General features: G+C 46.2%; 1 protein-coding gene across 3 annotated transcripts in view; it reads left to right on the top strand.

Moving 5' to 3' along the window:
• The first annotated feature begins 3696 nt into the window (after positions 1-3696).
• The window catches only part of PSAP (prosaposin), a 33857-nt gene continuing 17175 nt past the window's right edge, over positions 3697-20378 (top strand). For all 3 annotated transcript variants that reach the window (XM_032312929.1, XM_032312928.1, XM_032312927.1), the window contains exon 1: positions 3697-3828. In XM_032312929.1, coding sequence (XP_032168820.1) covers positions 3789-3828 — 40 coding nt within the window. In that variant the 5' untranslated portion in view covers positions 3697-3788. The remainder of the gene's footprint in view (positions 3829-20378) is intronic.

The raw sequence follows: 20378 nt of genomic DNA, 5'->3' as shown, positions 1-20378 counted from the left end.
TGTCTGCAATCCAGGTAACATGAAGAAGGGAGTTTGTAGCCAGGGCTGGCATTTAACTGGTACAAATCAGTAGAGCTTTTTCAGTGGTGAAATTATTGAAATACTTCTCCACCAGCTGTTAATAGCTGATGACTCCCTGATGCCACCTCCCCATCCCCCCAACTCATCCTCTGGCTCAGTTGGAACCTTCCATGGCATTCCCCCGGCACTCTGGCCAGTGTCCTGGCGTATCTGTTGTTAAATATTTACACTGGATGTGTCTCTTCAAGAGCAGTACTTAGAGTTCCCAAAATGGGCATTTGTGCTTTTATCACATTGGCCAAAATCAGGGCCTACGTTTGTAAGGGAGGTTGGGAAATGTAGTCTTTATTCTGGGTGGCCATGTACCTAGCCAGAAATGGGTGTGTGGAGCGGGGGAGAGTTGACTACTAACTATCTAAATCCAGGAAAAAGAGGTGAAGGATACTAGGAGACAATAACAGACTCGGCTGCATGGGACTTGACTGCACAGGTATCCAGCAGCACAGAGGGCTTGGGGAGCCTAGCTGGGATGGTTGATTTTCCAGCTGGTATCTCAGGTGGGGATAGAAGAGAAGAAATCAGAGGCTGGAAATTGGTGGGTGAGTGACTGAAGTGTGATGGGGAGACGGGTCCTTGGGAAAGGCTGTTATTTGAGCGGCTGCCTGAGGGGTTCAGAGTAGGCAGAAAAGCAAAAGCAGGCAAGGAGACTGAAGGCTGGAGGTCCCGATGAGGGAAATGCTGACGGGAGAGGAGCCTAACTTCGTCGTTTGAGACACCGAGGTGGTGGCCCAAGAGGCCTTCAGGGTAGATGCCTCTGTTAAATCTTCTGTCTTGGTCATGGATGCTTTCAGGTATAGAAACAGTAGCAGATGGAAGCCCTCTGGGGCTGAAAGTGGAATCCAAGTGGATCTGGATGGGGGTCTCAAGAGATCTCAGGCACTATAAGTGGGGCCTCTTGGGGAACTGGGACCCAGAACTGGGAAAACCATCAGGATTGGTGCCGGGATTTCCAGTATGGCTCACATTACGCTTTCAGTTTCCTGAAATGTTGAGCTCACAGGAGGGAGGAATGATGGGGATTTTCTTTTCTCTTTAAAATTTTCCTGGAATCTTTTTCTTTAAAAAGGATCAAGTAACATGTGGCCATTGTAATGAGCGAAATGAGGGCCTCCTGACTTGGATGAGTTAATCCAAGTCAGCAGGCCCTCTTCCCACCTGCAATTCTCTGTTCCTGTTCTCACCAAGAGTCCCAGTACTTTGAAGGGAGACAGGGCAGGAGGGCTCTGCTGCCCTGGTGCCCAGGTGCTCCACACCTGGACCGGGGGAACCTGAAGTTCCCTCACCCGCATTCCCCTCTGGGAAGACAGCGGCAGGGCTTGAAGTGGACAGTGGGGCTTGGGCCTTGCTCTGCCTGTATTTTGCTGGAACCCACTTCCCTCCCAGGCCTGTTGCATATCAGCACTTGCTCCTTCTATCTCATGTTTCAAAGGTACCTTGCGTATCAGTGTTTTGTCCAGGCCAGTTTCCTTAGTTAGCCATCATTGTCGGCATTTGGGGTCTTTCCAGTATCCACTGTTACAAAGGCTCCTTCTGCGACCACTTTGGATAAGACATCTCCGCTCTTTATTAATACCCTGGGGGCGTTATATAGCTAGGAATGGTATTATAGGGTCAAAGGGTCCAGATAGTCTCACAGCTCTTTGCTGCCTATGCACAGATGGCTAAGAAGGTATTGTAAGAGATTTAAGCATCTACTGACTTGGTAAAAGTGACAATCATTCACTTACTATTCTTTATATTCTTCATTTCAATTCATCCAAGTTCTTGGAGGGAGATGGATGCAGGATCATATTTTTGTGTTCCAGGTATGAAAATGAAGGTTGCAAAAGTGCATTTCAAAAACATTGACTTATCCCTCTGGTTATGAGAAAGGGGGTATTAAAAAGGAGTTGTGGTTTGTTCACTCTGTCATTAAGCAGCTTTGAGAGCTCAGTAACTCCACCAAAGTGATAGCATATGATCAGAAGGTCACTAAGCTTCCTTTTGGCACGGAGTCATTTCTGTATGGCACACACCTAGAGCCTCACCTTCCCTGCATTTATCTGGCTGTTGGGGTGATTGGCCCTGTGCTTGTGCCTGGATCTAGAAAGCCTGCAACCGGGGCAGCCATGCAGCTATCTGGCCACTGAGGCCAACCAGTGAGGCCCCCAGTTTAGCCCAGATCCTGCTCCAACTTTACTCAGCCCTCTCGTGTCACCCACTTCCCTGTCACCCACTGTGATGCACACTTCTCTGTCAGCTCCTCAGTGGGAAGTAAGAACCACAGTGTGGGGGTGGTGGTGGAGGAGGTGAACCAAAGGCTCTGAGACCTATCTGTGGCTGGTTCCCGTTCCTAAAGGAGTACACATGGTTGGGGGCAGATGGGACCCTGGGTTTGCCCCTCTTTGGTCAGACCTGACCTTGGATAAATGTCTTTCCCTCTCCTGGTCCCAACTTCCCCTTTGGTATAATGAAGGAATGGGACTAACTGACCTTTAAGGACCTGCCCTCATAGGCTGAGATTTCCCTCCTATCTTCCCCTTGGGCTAGGAGGTACCTCCCCTAGGGAAAGGGCAGGGGTGAGGTCAGACCTCTGCTCAGAGCCAGACTGGGTCAGCCACAGGCAGAGGGCAAGTGGTTTTGTGTGGGCCACCTGGGCCTTTCTTATTCTGGAATGAGATGGAGGTTGAGGGCTGCACGGTGTGGGGCCACTTCTGCCTGCAACAAAGTCTCTTGCTGGTGCGCAGCCAGGTTCTCAAATTCCGGCTTCACTTCTCTAATGGCCGAGGCACTTCTTACTCTTTCCCATCTTACCCTTCACTTTGTCCAACCCCAGGACAAACCATGGTAGGACCTTGGGAGGGAATGGATTTAATACCGAAACCTTGTCTGTGGGTCATGAGGAGAAGTGATTGTGGATATGAAATGTTTACAGGGAAAAGCAGGACCCCGGGTGAAGCTACATGCCGGCCCTAGCTAGGTGAATATATAAACCTCATATAGGAGACAATGTGGGCGGGGTGGTGAGTTTGACTAACGTCCTTGAGAACTTAAAGTCGTTAACCTTTCTGAGCTTGGCTTCTCACCTGAAAAACGGAACAGAAATAATAACAGAATATCATTTCTATATAATTTCTGTAACAGAAAATGGTAGCTCATAGAAAAAATGTGAGGCTTCAAAGATATTTATAAAAAAAAAGATATTTATGCATATTAAAATCTCTAATGTTGACCTCTTCAATTACTAGCTTTCTTTTTTTTTTTAAATATTTTATTTACTTATTTCACAGACAGAGCTCACAAGTAGGCAGACAGGCAGGCAGAGAGAGAGAGAGAGGGAAGCAGGCTTCTTGCGGAGCAAAGAGCCCGATGCGGGGCTCGATCCCAGGACCCTGAGATCATGACCCGAGCCGAAGGCAGCAGCCCAAACCACTGAACCACCTAGGCGCCCCACTAGCTTTCTTTTTGGACGACCTTCCCCCTTCCACCCCAAGCTTTTCCCCCTCCCGTCCTCTCCCATCCCCCGTCCCGTCCTCCTCCCAGCGCTCCGCCTCCAGTCGCGCAGGCGCACTGCGCGGCGCTGAGTCAGGCTGCGGGGAGAACTCAGGCCTGCCCGGCCGGGGCGGAGCTTGCGCATGCGTGGTGCACGGCTTCGGGGCGGGGCAGGTTTATAGCCGCAGATGATCAGCTGACGCTCTGCATTGCAGACTGCGGAGTCGGGCGTCGCCATGTACAGTCTCCTTCTCCTGGCCAGCCTTTTGGGCGCGGGTAAGCCCTAAGACCCCCCCCCAGCCCGCGTCTAGGGAAGGGGTTCCGCGTAGAACGCGGCCCACCCGACTCGGAGCAGACCGTCCGGGGCCTCGCCGCCTCGCTCCCGGTAGAGGTTGATGAGGGGGCTCTCAGTGCGCAGGCGCATGCGCAGCACCGATACCTGCCGGGCGGCGGAGGTTCTGTGGGAGGAGGCGGGGTGCCTGGCTGTCTAGAGTGCCCCAGGCCGGCCGCTCAGGGTTGGGGTCAGGGCGAGTGGGCTAGGAGGGTGGGACTGGAGTAGCATCTCCTTCTGGGACCGAGTTGGTGCCGCCCGGGGCCTCCCCACAGCTACGGGGGGTGGGCCTGTATGGTGACCCCTCCTGCACCTGTTCTGTGCTTGGGCTGGGCGCACGTGATCCAGATGGCCTAGAGCCCCTTCCAGCGGGACACATTCTAGTCCTTGGCCTCAGTTGTCCTAGTTTTTAAGAATGTTGAAATTGCAAGAAGCGCATAAGTATGTCATCTGTTGATGTTTATCTTTACCTATATATTCACTCTTGATCTTATATCTTGAAGATGATACGGCCTTTTGTGTGGGTGCTTTGGCAGTGCAGTTCATGTTTCACCTCCTTTAAAAGGTCTTGCGCAGCCGCTGGCCCGTTTTAGCAGCGGCCTTTATCTTGGGGGAAAATGTAAGCACGTGAGAAGCTGTGCACAGGAGTATTCTTACACTGATTTGTGGCCCTGAAATAGTACTGATGGTTATTAAAATCATTGCAGGCTGTGAAGGCAACACTTGGGAACCGGCTCATTGCCCTCCTGGAATTAGAAGGATCCGTTCTGCATTCCCCATGTTACTCTTGACCTTTCTCAGTTACTGTGCCCCAAAATCATTCTTTCACATCTTAAGCTCTTTTAAATCATCATGGTAAAGGAAAGTGAGTGAGGTTGAGTACTTACCAAACTTCTATCGTTTTATAGTCGTGGGGCCAGATTTTAATTTTTGTAGGGAGAGGATTCCAAGGCTGGGTTTTTTGTTTTTTGTTTTTTTTCCCTCAGGTGTTACAGCTTACAGAGAGGAAATAAACCCGATCTTTAGGGCCAACCTCATGTTCTGTTTCTCTGGCTGACTGTAATTAGGGGCTAGCTTCCATTCTGCCATGCAGCTATTAAGATTTTGATAAACAGTAATAAAGTGGATGGTGGAATCAATGGAAAACCAAAGATAAAGGCTACTTACAGATGAAATAGATTTAAGAATGTTTTTCTGATGTTAGAGCACCTCCCAAGAATGTGTCTTGACGGTAAACCACACTTTTTTTTTTTTTTTTTTAAGATTTTATTTATTTATTTGTCAGAGAGAGAGAGCCCAAGCAGAGGGAGATGCAGGCTCCTGGCTGAGCAGGGATTCCTGATGCGAAATTCGATCCCAGGACCCTGGGATCATGCCCTGAACCGAAGGCAGATGCTTAACCAACTGAGCCATCCAGGCGTCCCTAAACCACGCTCTTAAACTTGTTTTACTTGTAAGCTGTGAAAGGTGATCTGTTTATAAGGATTTTTGATTTTATAGTCAGTGAAGTAAGTATTTCTCACTGGGGTTAATACTAGCTGTTTCATAGTCTGTAGAATAAACTAATACTAGTCTCTGAATTTATTCTGGACTGGTTGAGAACAGTTTTTTGTTCTGTATCAAACAGTTGTTCCTACTGGCAGTGAGTCACTCCTCACAAGACCCTTAGGAATTCTGAATCATTCAAATTACCTGGAAGGGGACTTGTTTCTTTTGAATTGTATAATCCTTTGCTGGTATACTTGGGAATATGGTTAACCAGAGTATTTGGTTAACCAAGAGACCCTCTTCCTTCCCTGAACACTTGAGTAAATGAGAGTATGTTAAAATTGTACGCCTTGTTCTAAACTTGCTGCCTGGCCTTGGGGTTTATCCCAAGGTTATGAGTTTCTAATGATACTGAGTTTGTTAGTGAAGGTGCATAGTGACCGCAGCCATCCTCTGCTCTCAGAGAGGTGTTTTGAACTTGCCATTGCTTCATGATACTACTATAGCACAGAATGTTATCCTGAACCTGGAGAGGCTTTCGTGTGTGTTTTAATTATTATTTTATCTAAAGATTTTATTTATTTATTTGACACGGGGGTGGAGAGAAAGAGCAAGCACAAGCGGGGGGGGGGGGCAGGCAGAGGGAGAAGTAGGCTCTCTGCTGAGCAAGGAGCCCGATGGGGGGCCTCTATCCCAGGACCCTGGAATCACAACCCGAGCTGAAGGCAGCTGCTTAACTGATTGAGCCATCCAGGTGCCCCCTTGGTAATTTTGGTGGTGTCCTGATGATTATAGAGACACTAGGTTTTGAGTTTTTGTTTTTATTCATCCTGTGGTGCCTACCTTTCCCCCACCTGTTAAAGAAGGGAAAGTAATGGTATACTGAGAAAATTGGAGAGCATCTAATCTGACCTCTTCAGAAGGAATGAAGATGCTGATGTGCCCCCAGAAATGACTCTCCCAAATCATAAGCCATTTACTGGGAGGTCAGGATCAGAACCCAGGATGCCTCTGACAGTGCTTGCTCTTTTCCTAGTCTTCTGTCAACACTTAGCATTTACAAACTCTTAACAACACTTAGCTTTTACAAACAAAGCTAAGTGTACAAAACACTTTCGGCTTAGTATGTTGGTGTGTAGTATGTGTGGTATGTAATTTATATACCAACAATATGCACATTTTAAATGTACAATTTGATGAATTAACACAGAGTGAAGATCACTGCTGTAAGCTGCCCCCAGGCCAAGGAATAGAGAGCATTAACAGTGTCCAGAAGCCCCTGTGCCCCACCCATTCACTACCCTGTTACACTTGCCCCAAAGGAAACCACTTTATTAACTTCCAGCACCGCAGATGTAAAAATAACTGTCTTTGAACTTTCTGCAAATGGAATCCTATGGTAATGGCATACTGTTGGGTGACTTCTCTTGTGGAAAAAGGCAGGGCCAGTGTTAACGAGGTGATATGTGTGAAGCCTGGGATGTGCCTGGGATGTGGTATGTGCTCATGGGAGCTTAGGTGTGTTACTGTCACTTGTGTGGTGGCTAACCGAGTGGCCGGTGTGTGCCCAACCCTGAGGCAGGTAGGCTCTCTCGGGATGTTAGAATGTGTTATATATACATATATATTCATTGGATAGCTTATTTTTACGATGATTCAATGTATGGATTTAATGGTGCAGCCTACTGAAAAGCAGCAAAACTTCAGTTCTCACTTGACAGAAGTTTTGGATAAATACCATTTCTCAGTTTTCATTCTGTAATCAGTTTTCTTTCTTTCTTTTTTTTTTTTTTTTTAAAGGTTTTTATTTATTTATTTGAGAGGCAGCGTGACAGCAAGAGGGGGAACACACAGGGAGTAGGAGAGGGAGAAGCAGGCTTCCCGCCAAGCAGGGAGCCTGATGCAGGGCTTGATCCCAGGACCCTGGGATCTTGACCTGAGTCAAAGGCAGCTGATTAACGACTGAGGCACCCAGGCGCCCCAGTAACCAGTTTTATTCTGAAAGCATTAATGTAATTCATGAAGGGTTTATTTGTATTAACCAGTCAAGGATTTGGTAAGTGCTTTAATTGCATTTGACAAGTTGAATCCAGGACTCTGTGAGTGGTTCTACGGTGGAAGTATATTGAGTTGAGTGTTCTGGATTTTTCTAGATCAGGGGAAGGAGAAGTTGTTCCTCCATTTTCTTGGTTTGTGAAACTGGAATGGCCAGGCCGCGGCTTGAATAGATGGGGAAGAGGGAGGAAGGACAGGGTGCCGCTGGCTGGGGAAAGTGCCTAATAAGGCATGGGAAGCTCTCTGAGCCAAGACCATGTCACGTGGGCAAGTGTGTGCCACAGCTTTTGGAGACCATCTTCTAGCATGAGCGTTCTAGATTGGATGCCAGGCTCAGAGCCCTGCTTTCTGGCTCCTGTTTGGTTCTGCTACGAGGAAGGACTGGATTTTCTTTAAATCGCCAGAAAAGAATACTAATTATATTACCCTGCCTCACCCCCCCACCAAATAATTTTAAAATAATGTTGAAAAATACAGTGATTGGGATGAAGAATGTGGCTGTTGCAGAAGTACTAGTTACTTTACTTTTTTGTTGTTGTTCTGTGAAGTTCAGAAAATAACGAGAATTATGTCCTTGGGTAATAATTTGAGTGCTGAAAAATAATCTAAACTTTATGTTTTCTTCTGCAGTTTGTAATTATAGTGGGATTGAGAGGAAACTGAAAAGAATTTTACCATGTTGCTGATAGCTGTATGCCCTGGCCAAGTTACACTGTCCTTTCTCATCTGCAAAATAGGGTTACTGATTATTCCAATCTGATAAGGTTGCTATGAGGCTTTAGTATTTTGCTCTATAGAAGGGCATAGGTAATAGGTATTGTAAGATTGGCTGCTGTACCGCGAGTAAACCGTGTCTTGTTTGTCATTGTCCTTGTTGTCCCTGTACAAGCGACTCTCCTCTGCCGTTGATTTTTTGATATCCCTTGGCTTCATTCATTTCAAAGGTCTTGAATTTAATAAAACCATTAAATTCCTTACAAATATGTGTGCTGTATATAATTACTGGGTTAGGAAAGTCAACCAGGAGAGGCAGTCCACAGTTACGAGGGGGTGCGAGTCTGTACTCGAGTTAGCCAGACTGGTTTTAGAACTACATCAGCCTTTATCAGAAGCCCAGCAGATCAGGGCCATGGCAGGGTAATCTGAGTATTCTTATTCTAACCGTGTAGCTATTTAAGTCCTCTCATCTGGTCCCCATCCAGAAATGGGGGTGAACTGTTGAGATAATGGCTGCCCCCACCGTGAATAAGTCCAAAAGTGTAAAAATTAGGGCAAAAGTGTGTTTCCTTCCCACCACTGTCCCCCAGACCTTTTTTTTTTTTCTTTTTTGAAGATTTTATTTATTTGAGAGGGAGAGAGAGAAAGCGTGAGAGGAGAGAGGTCAGCGGGAGAAGCTGACTCCCTTCTGAGTAGAGAGCCCAATGTGGGACTGGAACCCTGGACTCCAGGATCATAACCTGAGATGAAGGCAGTTGCTTAACCAACTGGGCCACCCAGGCAGTCATAACTGCCCCCACCCCCGACCTTTCTGAGACAGCCTGGTACCAGGTCCTATGGGAGCCTTCCAGAGCAACATACAATTGACAGTGTGTGGGATTTCCCTCTTCTCTTTTTTTTTTAAATCACAGATGATGGCATATTACACTGGCTTGGTCTTTTTTCACATGTGGAACATCGTAGACCTCCAAAAAAAAGTGGGAGGATAATTGCAATGAGCCCTGGTGTATGCAATACTGGGTTAAGAAATGGGACCTAAGAAGCCCCTCCTCCCAGTGTAAATAACCATCCCCTGGGCTTGCTGTTGATCGTTCCCCTGCAGGCCTTTATTCTCTCAAACATGGAAGTGTGACCTTCAACAGTATGGGTGGTATTGTGTTGTTTTAAACATTATGCAAATATTGTGTGTATTCTTGGGTTAATTTTTTTCTTTTGGCTAATGAGGTTCATCGGTGTCAATAACATGTACCTCTTTCATTTTCATTGTAGTATAGTATTTCATTTATGACATTGTTGCTAGGCATTTAGATTATTTCTAGTTTTGTTTTTCTCTCAAACTGCGTCTATAAATTTTTTTTTTTTTAAAGATTTTATTTATTTATTTGGCAGACAGAGATCACAAGTAGGCAGAGAGGGAAGAGGAAGCAGGCTCCCTGCCGAGCAGAGAGCCCGACGCGGGGCTCGATCCCAGGTCCCTGGGATCATGACCCTAGCCGAAAGCAGAGGCTTTAACCCACTGAGCCACCCAGGGGCCCCTATAAATTTTTTTTTAAAGATTTTATTTATTATTTGACAGATTACAAGTAGGCAGAGAGGCAGAGAGAGAGAGAGGAGGAAGCAGGCTCCCTGCTGAGCAGAGAGTCTGATGAGGGGCCCGATTCCAGGACCCCGAGATCAGGACCTGAGCTGAAGGCAGAGGCTTTAACCCACTGAGCCACCCAGGCGCCCCGCTTCTGTAAATGTTCTTGTGCACATGAACAGACATTTTCATGTCTGTTTAGGGGTTATACCTAAGAATGGGAATTGCTGAGCTGTAGAGAATACATATTCTGCTTTAACTAGGAATTCCCGAATTCCTGTCTTGAATGTTTTGGGGGTTTGTATTCCCATGATATGTAGGTATATAGTTAATCAGTAACCTTTGATGTTGTCAGACATTAAATACTTTGAGTAAATAGGTGTGCATTCTTCTTTCATTTATGCCTTAGAGGCCATTTCATGCTAGTATGGATAGACCTAGCTTTTAAGTTTTGGAATAATTTTTAGATTTATAGAAAAATTAAAAAGATAGTATGGTGAATTCCTGTATGCTTCACCCAGCTTCCTCTGCTGTTAACATGTTACATATCCACTGTCTGTCTGCCAAAATTAAGGAGTGGACTTCGGAACAGTGTTGTTAACTGTGCTGCAGACTTGATGGGGCCTTTACCAGTGTTCCCACTGATCTCATGTTTCTGTTCCAGGATCCAGCCCAGAGTACCACATTGTATTTAGTTGTCCAGTCTTCAACTCCTCCTACTTCCCAGCTCTTGAAAAAAGTTGCAGAGGATTTCATTGTATGCATTTACAATTTAGTTAACCTCATTGAACCTTTCTTTTTCAGAAAAACCGAAATGAATCCTAAAGACACTTCTAAATTTTAAAATTGAATCCTGGCTATATTTGGACAGATAACTCCTTTTGAAAAGAAATTATTTACTTTAAGGGAAATTTTGTAAATTAGATTGAAGGGAGATACTATAGAAAGTTCTTTTGGCCAGTCTTTGTGATGACACTTATTACAGTAAAGAAAAAAAAGCTCCTTTACCAGGGCGATGGGATGCTGTCCTCTAAGTGTAGGCATTGCTACCAGAGGGTCACATGGCCTCCTAGCTCACAGGGATTAAAACCCAAGGTTTGTCTTGTGGGGTTGCATGTTTTCTGGCTTTTCGCTGCCTTTCAGTGCTGTTCTCCCTCTTCCTCCCATGTCCAACCTCTGGCGCCCTGTTGTTGCTCAGAGTCTTTGCATTCTGTGTTCCATCTGTCTGGAACATTTTCCTCCTGAGGTGATCCCTTTGGATTCCTCCCTCCACTCAGTTGTCTGCTCACTTGCTGCCTTACCAGAATTCCGCACTGCTCTTAAGTGGCCATGCCATCTGCCGTAGTCTTGTTCTTCCTTTGACTTTGCTTCATTTGTCTTTGTAGCACTCCCCACGACCTGGCATTTTGTGCTGTGTGTGTTTGTGGTGGTCTCCCTGCAGCATGTGTGACTGCTCGGCCCATAGTAGGCGCTCAGTGTTGCTGAATGGTGCTGTGAGGTGCTGCCGAGTGGCCTTCAGCCCAGCAAGGTTACTGTGCCTGAAACTTCAGGGTGGATAGTGCCAAGTCTTTATCACAAATAAAAAAAGCATTTTCTTTTATTTGCTGAAAGTCACGTTAAGAGTTGGTGTCTTCGGGGCGCCTGGGTGGCTCAGTGGGTTAAAGCCTCTGTCTTCGGCTTGGGTCATGATCCCAGGGTCCTGGGATTGAGTCCCGCATCGGGCTCTCTGTTCAGCAGTGAGCCTGCTTCCCCCCTCTCTCTGCCTGCCTCTCTGCTTACTTGTGATCTCTGTCAAATGAATAAATTAAAAATCTTTAAAAAAAAAAAAAGAGTTGGTGTCTTGGGGTTGACAAATCAGCGGCAACTTTGAGGCCAGGTGAAGTGTTGACCATTATAGTAGTTTACATCCAGATGAGAGGGACCCGCACATCTGTTGGAGAGGGTTTATTGTACGCAGTAGAGACCTAGGAGCCTAACAGAACTTAAATACTCTGGTGGCTGTGATTTGTGGTAAATCTGAAAGGGGAACCAGCTATAATTTGAGAAGTTATTTTCCTTCTGTTGGGTTCCAGAAATTGGCTTGTTGTATGTAGTAGCTCTGTAGATTTTTAGTCTCTGCATTCCTATGTACTTATGAGTTGAGGGACCCCAGAGAGCTTTGGTTTATGTGGGCCCTAGCTATTGATACTTACTCTTACCAGTTAAACTCACAATTTAAAATATAATCTTTTAGAAATGGTAAACATGTTAACATACTATAATTTGAGTGAAAATAACTTTTCTTAAACACAGGCATATTGAGAAGAATGGCTTGTTTGACATTTTTGCGGCTTTTCTAACACCTGGGTAGATTCTCTGCTGTGTCAGTACCATGAGCCTCTGGAAAAACTCCACTGCATCCATGGGAGTGAATGAGTGAAAAAGGCAGCTAACGCTTTGGTGTTACTATTATGAGCATTTTGGCCTCATCGACACCCTGAAGGAATCTCTGGGACCTTGAGAGTTCTTTGGACCACACTTTGAGAACCAGTGGTAATAGCTGCTTTGTAGGAGCGACAGGCAACATAATCACCACTTACTTGAGAGTTTGTGTACCTAGTACTGTTCTGAGTGCTTTTTGCTTCACATTGATGTAATCCTCACCCAGCTCTGAGGTGAGAGCAATGGAATCAGAATGCGGGCGCCTCCTAATATCCTGCTCTAGTCTGTGCCGTGGTCTGAAGTTTAGATTGTGGCATTTCACATAAAGGGCTGTATTCCTGTTAACTGACTAGGGTGAGTCAAAGCGACATATGTAGTTGACACATTTACGTGTATCTGAAACTTTTAATGACCCTCTGGGACAGGCCCAGAGCACTGAACTTCCATATTAGTTACTAGTGGGGTTTGCATGAGATTCTTTTTTTTGCATATTATTGCCTTCTGCAAGTATGCTGAGACCACCGCCTGTTAGCAGGGATGGGGTAGCCCATGGCGGCTTCTGGCTGACTGCATGGACTCCTTGCAGCAGCTGGGCCAGGGCTAGGACCTGTCACCTGACTGCACTCTGGACAGTCTGGCCAGGGGCTCATTTCTTCATGGTCCAGTTGTGGCAGCAGTCTTCTCTAAGCTGAGTGAAGTTCATCTGTGATCGTCACCTGACACACTGACACTCGGAAGAAGAGCTTTGCTGGTAGTTTATATTGGATTGAAGTGCTCTTGAATGAACTAGACAGGAATTTCCCAAAATTAATTATGCCACATTGCATCACTCTTTTGCAAGCAATGAGGATTGCTTTCTTGTCCCTCATGTTTCAGTTCTGATTGCACAAGCTGATTTACCTGACCATTATCTTATCTTCTCCATATAGATCTTTTTTTGTCTTTATTTATTTATTAAAGATTTTATTTATTTGTCAGAGCGAGAGAGCACGCAGGAGCAGGGAAGGCTGCAGGCAGAGTGGCAGAGAGAGGGAGAAGTCCTGATGTGGGACTCAATCCCAGGACCCTGGGATCATCACCTGATCCAAAGGCAGATGCTCAACCGACTGAGCCACCCAGGTGTCCGTCAGTTTTTTGTCCTGGTATGATCTTGCCTGTGAGAAAAATTGAGCAAGAGGAGGGGAAAATTGAGGGAGAGGAGAAACAGGGAAGAACCTGTGTCTTAGATAACAGAGCTAATAGCTTATTGGGGCCAGAGGTGATGGGATGTCAGCCAGGTGAGCTCACTACAGATTTCTTTTGTAATAAGAGGGATCTTTGGACTTTTTTTCCTTCAGATCAAGGCAGGCTGCCTTGGAGCACATACTGTTCTGAATGGTGAAATGGGCGGTGTTTTTGTTCTGCTCTGCAGAATGCTTCCTAAAGCAGGGTCAAAGAGAGGTGCTCTTTGCCATAAAGGCCAGTGTTTGGATGGGGCAGTCAGTGTTGAGTGTGTTGCTTTATCTCCTGCGGGACCTGAGTGCATGAGTTCTGAGAAATGTCTGAGTGCAGGGAGTCTGAGGTCAATGCTGCTGCTCCCAGGGTCAGCCTCTCTTGGTCTCCTAGCAGCCTGCCTGTTGCCATGGTGGTCTGTTACCCAGGCGGCAGGTCCGTTGCCCTGTGGAATGTCTGCCCTGATCCTTGGTGCTGCGAAGCTGCTTGTATTTTCTGTTATTGTCTTTTTTGGTAACTAGACTCTGAAAAGTATTTAGCATATGTTATCTAAGATATTTACAAGGAAAAACAATAGCTAAAATAAGAAGACTGATTGTTTTAACAAGTGGAGCATAAGATACATCTTTTTGTAAAGGTTGCTCCCTTCATTCTGAGAGTGTTTTTGAAAACCTTCAGTGATTAAGTTGTGTATGTAGGCTTTTAAATATCCTCAGTGGAGGTAAGCCTTGTCGTCTGGGGACTCTTCTGGTGAATGAGGTAGACTGACTCCAGTCAGTCTTAGGTCTGACTTCAGACAACAGAGATCTAGGATAGTAATGGCTTAAATATAATAGAACCGTCTCTGTGCTTCCATAGGAAGTTCAGGAGCTGGACAGTACAGGACTAGTGTGGTTCTGTTTCCAGAAGTGCTGAGAGACTGCTGCCTTGAGGTCTGTCTAGCCCCATTCTTCATGAGTGCTAAAGATGCAGAGGTCACACTTGTCTTTCAGGGCCAGAATGTGGTTTCCTGACCAGACCCTGCTACAAGGGAGACTGGGAAATGTAGTTTTTAAATCTTGGCAGCCATGTGTTTAGCTGAAAAAATCTGCAAATCTGCTCCTGTGAAAGGAGTGGAGAATGGATATGGGGAACAGCTTGTGGTCTCGTGACAAACCCAAGTTCCTCTGTTGGGTGTGCAACAAAGCCAGTCTCTGAGACAATCAGGTCTGCTGCAAGGGAAGGGTTTATTTGAGAGCCAGCCAAACAAGGAGACCAAGGGCAAGCCTCAGATCCTCCTCCCTGAAGGGGGAGAGAACAAGTCTTTAATCATAGGGGTTGAGATTACATATGTATATTGATGAAAAGGGAGGGGTGGGGAACCAGGACTGTTCATGGGGAAAGGTGGAGCATGTGCACTGAGCCGGCGTATGTAACCTGTTCCGGGTTCATTTTGGGGTGGGGAGGTAACATTAAAATGAGGCAAAATTGGTGTCCTGACATCATCATCTTAAGGAGAGGGAGGGGCTGTGTGCATGCTCTGAGGGCTTGTATAAACTGGTTGGGGTCTTGGGGTCCTATCTCGGGTGAGGAATGCAGGGCCTTGCTTGTTCATAGGCTGGAATCTTATTAGTGACCTCAGCCCAGGCCTCTGCAGGGACAGCTAGTGTGTTTGTGAGTGGGGTCTGGAAGGAAACAACAGCTGATTAGGGAGAAACAGGTCTCTGAAAAACAAGCTTTAAATCTCCTGATAGTGTCAGCCTCATTAACCTGATGGGATACGGTTTTAGTCTCTGCCGTATTGGGCAGTAATAATTGTTCCCCGAAAATGGTTGGTAAGGTTTAACTTTTTTCTGACTTTGAAGGTAACATGGGAAAAAATTGTACCACGGTGTAAAAATTGTACCACGATGTAAAAACCAGAACATGAATGCCTTCCATTGGGGGTTCTTCCCCTCACGTCCATCATTCACAGTTAGGTCCCACCATTAACAGCGTTGTGGGTACCAGGCAGTCTGTCCTGGCTTTCTTGTCTTTCTCATTGATTTGCACAGAATTCCTGAGAAAGGGACACTCTTTTTTTCCTATATTTTGCAGATAATTGTGGCATAAGTAATTGTCCCGGCCTTGGCTTTAGTAGCTAGCAGAGCAGAAGGGTTCAGGCAGGCCAGTCTGCCCCCAGCACTCAGGGCATCCATCATTTTGTAATATAGCCGCCTTATCCTTCCAGAAAGGCAGAGGTTTTGAGGGTGCTTTTCTTTTCTTTTTTTTTTTTTTTTAAAGATTTTATTTATTTATTTGACAGAGAGAGATCACAGTAGGAGAGAGGAAGGGAAGAGATCACAGAGAGAGAGGAAGGGAAGCAGGCTCCCTGCTGAGCAGAGAGCCTGATGTGGGACTCGATCCCAGGACCCTGAGATCATGACCTGAGCCGAAGGCAGCGGCTTAACCCACTGAGCCACCCAGGCGCCCCAGAGGGTGCTTTTCTAAAAAAAGGTGGTCTCCAGGAAATATGAGCTATGGCATCTATATCCCCATTGGAGGCAAAGAAGCTCATAGCCACAGCGTCATGAATTACTGAGAGCATTTCATCTGCGGTACCTCCAGTGCCTTACTGGGCACCTCTCATTCTTGCTCAGGCAAACCTCTTGTTTAGCATCTGTGTACACGGTGGCGACTCCTGGGCCTCCAACAGTGGAGCCGGTGTTTCCCTCTGTGTGACTAACCAGCAGCTTCTGCGGATGTGGGGTTTTAACTCTTTAGGTCTTTGTATTGCCAGCGCAGAGTAAACAAACACAACAGCCTGGTTTCTGCTGTTTGTGGGAGTGCCTATTTTGGGCAAGGAAGTGAATCAGAGAAAGTTCTGCTATTGCTACTACAGGTGGTGGTGACGATGATGATGATGATGATGATAGCACTTGACTTCTGTAGCCCTGCCCTGTGTTTTACAAATACTGGTTACTTTTTATAAACTTCTAGGAGTACTAGTAATAGGCCCATTTTGCAGATGGGAAGACTGAAGTTGTAAGGTCTCCTGATTAGATTTGGTAAGCTATAGTCTGAGTCCTTGACTGTCTGATTTCAAAGCCAGTCTGGTAGGGGAGTTGAGATGTGTGGCTAAATGAAAATGCTGGAGAGATGCTAGTAAAGGCTGGATGGCTGAGAGATGTAATATCTGGGCAGTTGAAATGGATAATGCTGTCATCTTGATTCTCCACAACATTCCAGTGACCCCAGTAGCGGCATCTTCATTTTACTCACAGATGAAGAACAAGCTCAGGACAGTGATTGGCTGAAGGTCATTTATTTGGGTGGGACTTGGAGGCTGATCCTGGTTGTTTTTTGTTGTTGTTGTTGTTTGTTTCTCTTTTTTTCAGTATTCCACATTGGAAAAACATTTAATTTAGACTGTAGGTCAGTTACCTTAGATGTCCCATTTTCTAAGCTCAAGGTTTAGGGTTTTTTGTTCGTTTGTTTTGCAAGAAGTCATCACACCTAAAACACAACGGAGCTCTATTGAGCTCTTCCTGCCTTCCAGGCCCACTGAGGATTTTTTTTTTCTAGAGACTAGAGCTGCCACAAAACCCATTTCTGGTCTTGCTTATGGCAGCCGTTCTCAGTAACGCAAGATTGCATTACAGCCCATTTTTTATAAATGATGTACGTGTGGGTCCTTTAGAACATGTCTGTTTTCTTCTAGACCTGGGAGTAAAAAGAGAACACAGTGCACCCATCCATTTACTCAGGAAATGCAGTTGAAGTTCTTTGTTTTAGAAAACAGCACAAAGCCTGTGTTTCCTTAGTAAAAGGAAACTTGCCTGTAGGGTTTTAGTGTCTCTGAAGGGATTAATTTCTGTAATCTCAGTTTACCAGTGTGTTGTCATTGAGGGCTCAAATGGCAGACCTTGGAACTGAGAGGGCTAGTGCCTGGTTCGCCCTGAGGAGTGTTTGTGTCTTAACATATTTAATTAGAACTCTCCAAGGGGTCAGGCACTTTTTTTCTAAGAACTTTCCTAGAGTTCACCATATTGCCTCAAAAGAAGGAAGTTGGTATTTGGGGGCAGAGTGTGGGAGAATGAGAGTAGAGATGAAAGCTTTGCTGAGAACATGTTTTGAGAAATAACTAATCAGAAAGTGGCTTAGGGTAATTTTTGTATGTTGGTTATGTATACGCACTGGAAATGTCATTTGCCTCATTGTTACAGGAGTGAAGCTGTGTAGCTCCTAAAAGGATTTCTCTTACACAGAATTCCTTGTAGGTTGGGCTTTTTGTTTCTGTGTGGTTGCTGCTTCTGCTTTTGGAGAGGTCCTCATCTAAGGAGGCGGCTCATTCTCTCTATAACCCCCTGGATGGCCCCTACCTCGATCTGTGTGGTCTGTTTCCCTTAGCCTCTACCCGTTGCTCTGAGGTCTGGGTCTGAAACCACACAGCAGATCCACTCCCATGTGATAGGTGGAAGGTGTCCTTTCTCTGTGAAGGTGGCTGTGTTTCTCAGAAGCATGGTCTCTCCCAGCTAAACACCTCCTGTCTTCTAGGGGACCCGGGAATGGTGTCACGTGCCCTCAGCTTCCCAACCTGTGCTTGTCACTGAGTCATGGGAAGCAGAGCACACAGGTATGTGCTTTCCTTCCTGTGACCTGAGCCCTGCTGCGTGTTCACATTGTTTTTTATTTTTATTTTTTTTTAAAGATTTCACTTATTAATTTGACAGGAAGGAGGGGGAGAGGGAGAGTGTGTGCTGGTACAAAGCGGGGGGAGGGGGGCGCATGGCAGGCAGTGGGAGAGGGAGAAGCAAAAGCAAGCTCTCTCCTGATCAGGGAGTCCAGCTCAGCCCAGATGCGGGGGCTGGATCCCGGATCCTGGGATTGTGACCTGAGCCAAAGACAGACGTTCAGCCAGCTGAGCCACCCAGGCGCCCCTCATATTCACATTTACATTTAAACCTGTGAGTTTCATTTTTTAGCTGTCTGTTCTTTTGGAATCTATTAGTTCCTCTCTCAGTCCTGCTGCTACTGCTTCTTGCTCGGAATTTTTGGTATGAGCTTCCCATTCAAATTAGTGCCCCATCATCTGGATCGCCCCCACCTCCTTTTCAGTTCTTCTGCCACATCGTGCCTGGTTCTTAAAGACGCTGGCCTGAGCCATTGCCCACAGGGTGAGCTTTCACTTAGGGCTCGGATGCTAGTGGAGGTTCTTCTCATCAGGCCTGAGGTCTGTCTTTGCAGCCTGGCTCCTGTGAAGGCAAAGATTTCTCTCCTTTGGAGTGTTCGAGAATATCCTTTCTCCCCCAGCAGCCAGTTCAGATTTCACTGTGAAGAGGCCTCTGCTCGCTCCCCTGTGCGGCTAGTGACTTTGCTGCTCTAGGGCCCCTGTTTTTGGTTAACATACCACCATTTCTTTGGGCTTTGTCCCTCCCACTGTGGACTCCGAGAGCCCAAGTCTGTTCACTCTGTTCGGCTGCCCGAGCGCAACGTTCTTGGCCCAGTCAGTGGTGTTTGTAATCATGCCTTCATCGAGGTTGTTTTCCCACTTGGGGTGGAGGAAAACCGTGTATGCTCTTAGAGCCTGCCTTCAGTCCCCACTGGGATCCCTGACAGCGGTAGTGCCCAAGTGCTCCCTGAAACGGTGTGAGGGTGTTACATGTAAATACATTTTCCGGGAGAAGGATTCTTGTGTCTGAGAGTGTTCTGACCCCACTGGTTGTGTGCCTCACAGGGCATTGGGTCCTGAAATCAGTGCCTGAACCCTCCCCAGGTAACCAGTGGCTTCACCCATGCTTCTGTTTTGGCTTCACATTACTTGTTCTGAGGACACACAGTTATTGCTGTTAATAGATTTTGGGTCATTTTAGGACATCAGATTTGTTGTATACCACAGACTATTTTTATAATACGCACCTTTAGAAAAGTTAGTTGGCTTTAAGTTGAAGCAACATGGGAGTGTCTTACTGAGAATTTAATTTCTAGGAGCTGGGAATTGTTTTAGGCTTGACTTTGCAGGCTTCATAGGTCTGCCAGATTGGCCACTGTGCAATACATACCTTTTACTCGGGGAGTTCTGAGGTGGGCTGTGGAGTAACAGTAACTGTTGGGATTGTTGAATGATTTGGGTTTTTGTTAGCTGGACCAGTCTCATAACCAGCTACCCAGGACTGTTTTTAGTGTGGACAGTTTGGCCAAAGCTGGTAACAAAGTCATTATTGCACAGGACGACTGTTTCAAGTTCTTTGAAGGAGTAAATTAGCTACAGAATACTCTTGCTTCTTGGGCCTATGATAGTGTATCCTGTTCCTGAAACCTGATAGGTTTTGGCCCTTGTAGCCAATTTCTGACTGGGATGGTTGTAGAAAAATCCGGGATCAAAGTTCTAGTTCACTGCGTATTTGCGAGAATGGAGAATGGTGGTCAGTCAGTCGCCTTTTGTAGGGAAGGCTGCTCCCTGGCCCTGCCTTTTTCTCTGAATCCTGTCTGGCTCTGGTCTGCTGATGCTTAACCTCTTTCTGGCTTCCCTGTGTATCACTGCATTCTTTTGCCTAGAGATTCATTTTGTAGCTTCCTGTTATTTTTCCGGCTCTTTTCTCCCAATTGGAGGTAGAACCAGTTGGTATATCTTGGGTGCTTTTCAGGATTCCCTGGGGCCTGGTACCTGGGAGGAACATGGGAGGTGCTCCTGGAACCTGTTGGCTCTGTGTGCTCTGTGGTGACACCCCACACTTCCCAGAACCCTTACCCTTGTGACACAGTTTCTGCCCCCTCTCCTTTTCCCCAGACCTACAGCTGACGGCTGGCCCCAGCCTAGCTTGGCTACATTTCAGGTACTAAGCTGCTGTGAACCATCTGGGGATTAGTATGTACTGTTGAATCTGCTTGCATGTTTTCCCCTGGAAACCAGAGTCCAAGCCAGTGGCTGTTGGAGTGTGGCTAGTTCAGTTGCATTTGTGAACTGGTTATGGATGTGATTTTTGCTGCAAAGGGCCATTGAAGGCAGAAACCTGGGTAGCAAACAGATTCATTTGCCAGTGTCTGAATGGATACAGATCATCT

Source organism: Mustela erminea, chromosome 14 (genome assembly GCF_009829155.1).
Source record: "Mustela erminea isolate mMusErm1 chromosome 14, mMusErm1.Pri, whole genome shotgun sequence".
In the NCBI taxonomy this organism is placed as follows: Eukaryota; Metazoa; Chordata; class Mammalia; order Carnivora; family Mustelidae; genus Mustela; species Mustela erminea.
Note: the sequence above shows the minus strand (reverse complement) of the source record. Positions and strands in the feature narration are given on the sequence as shown.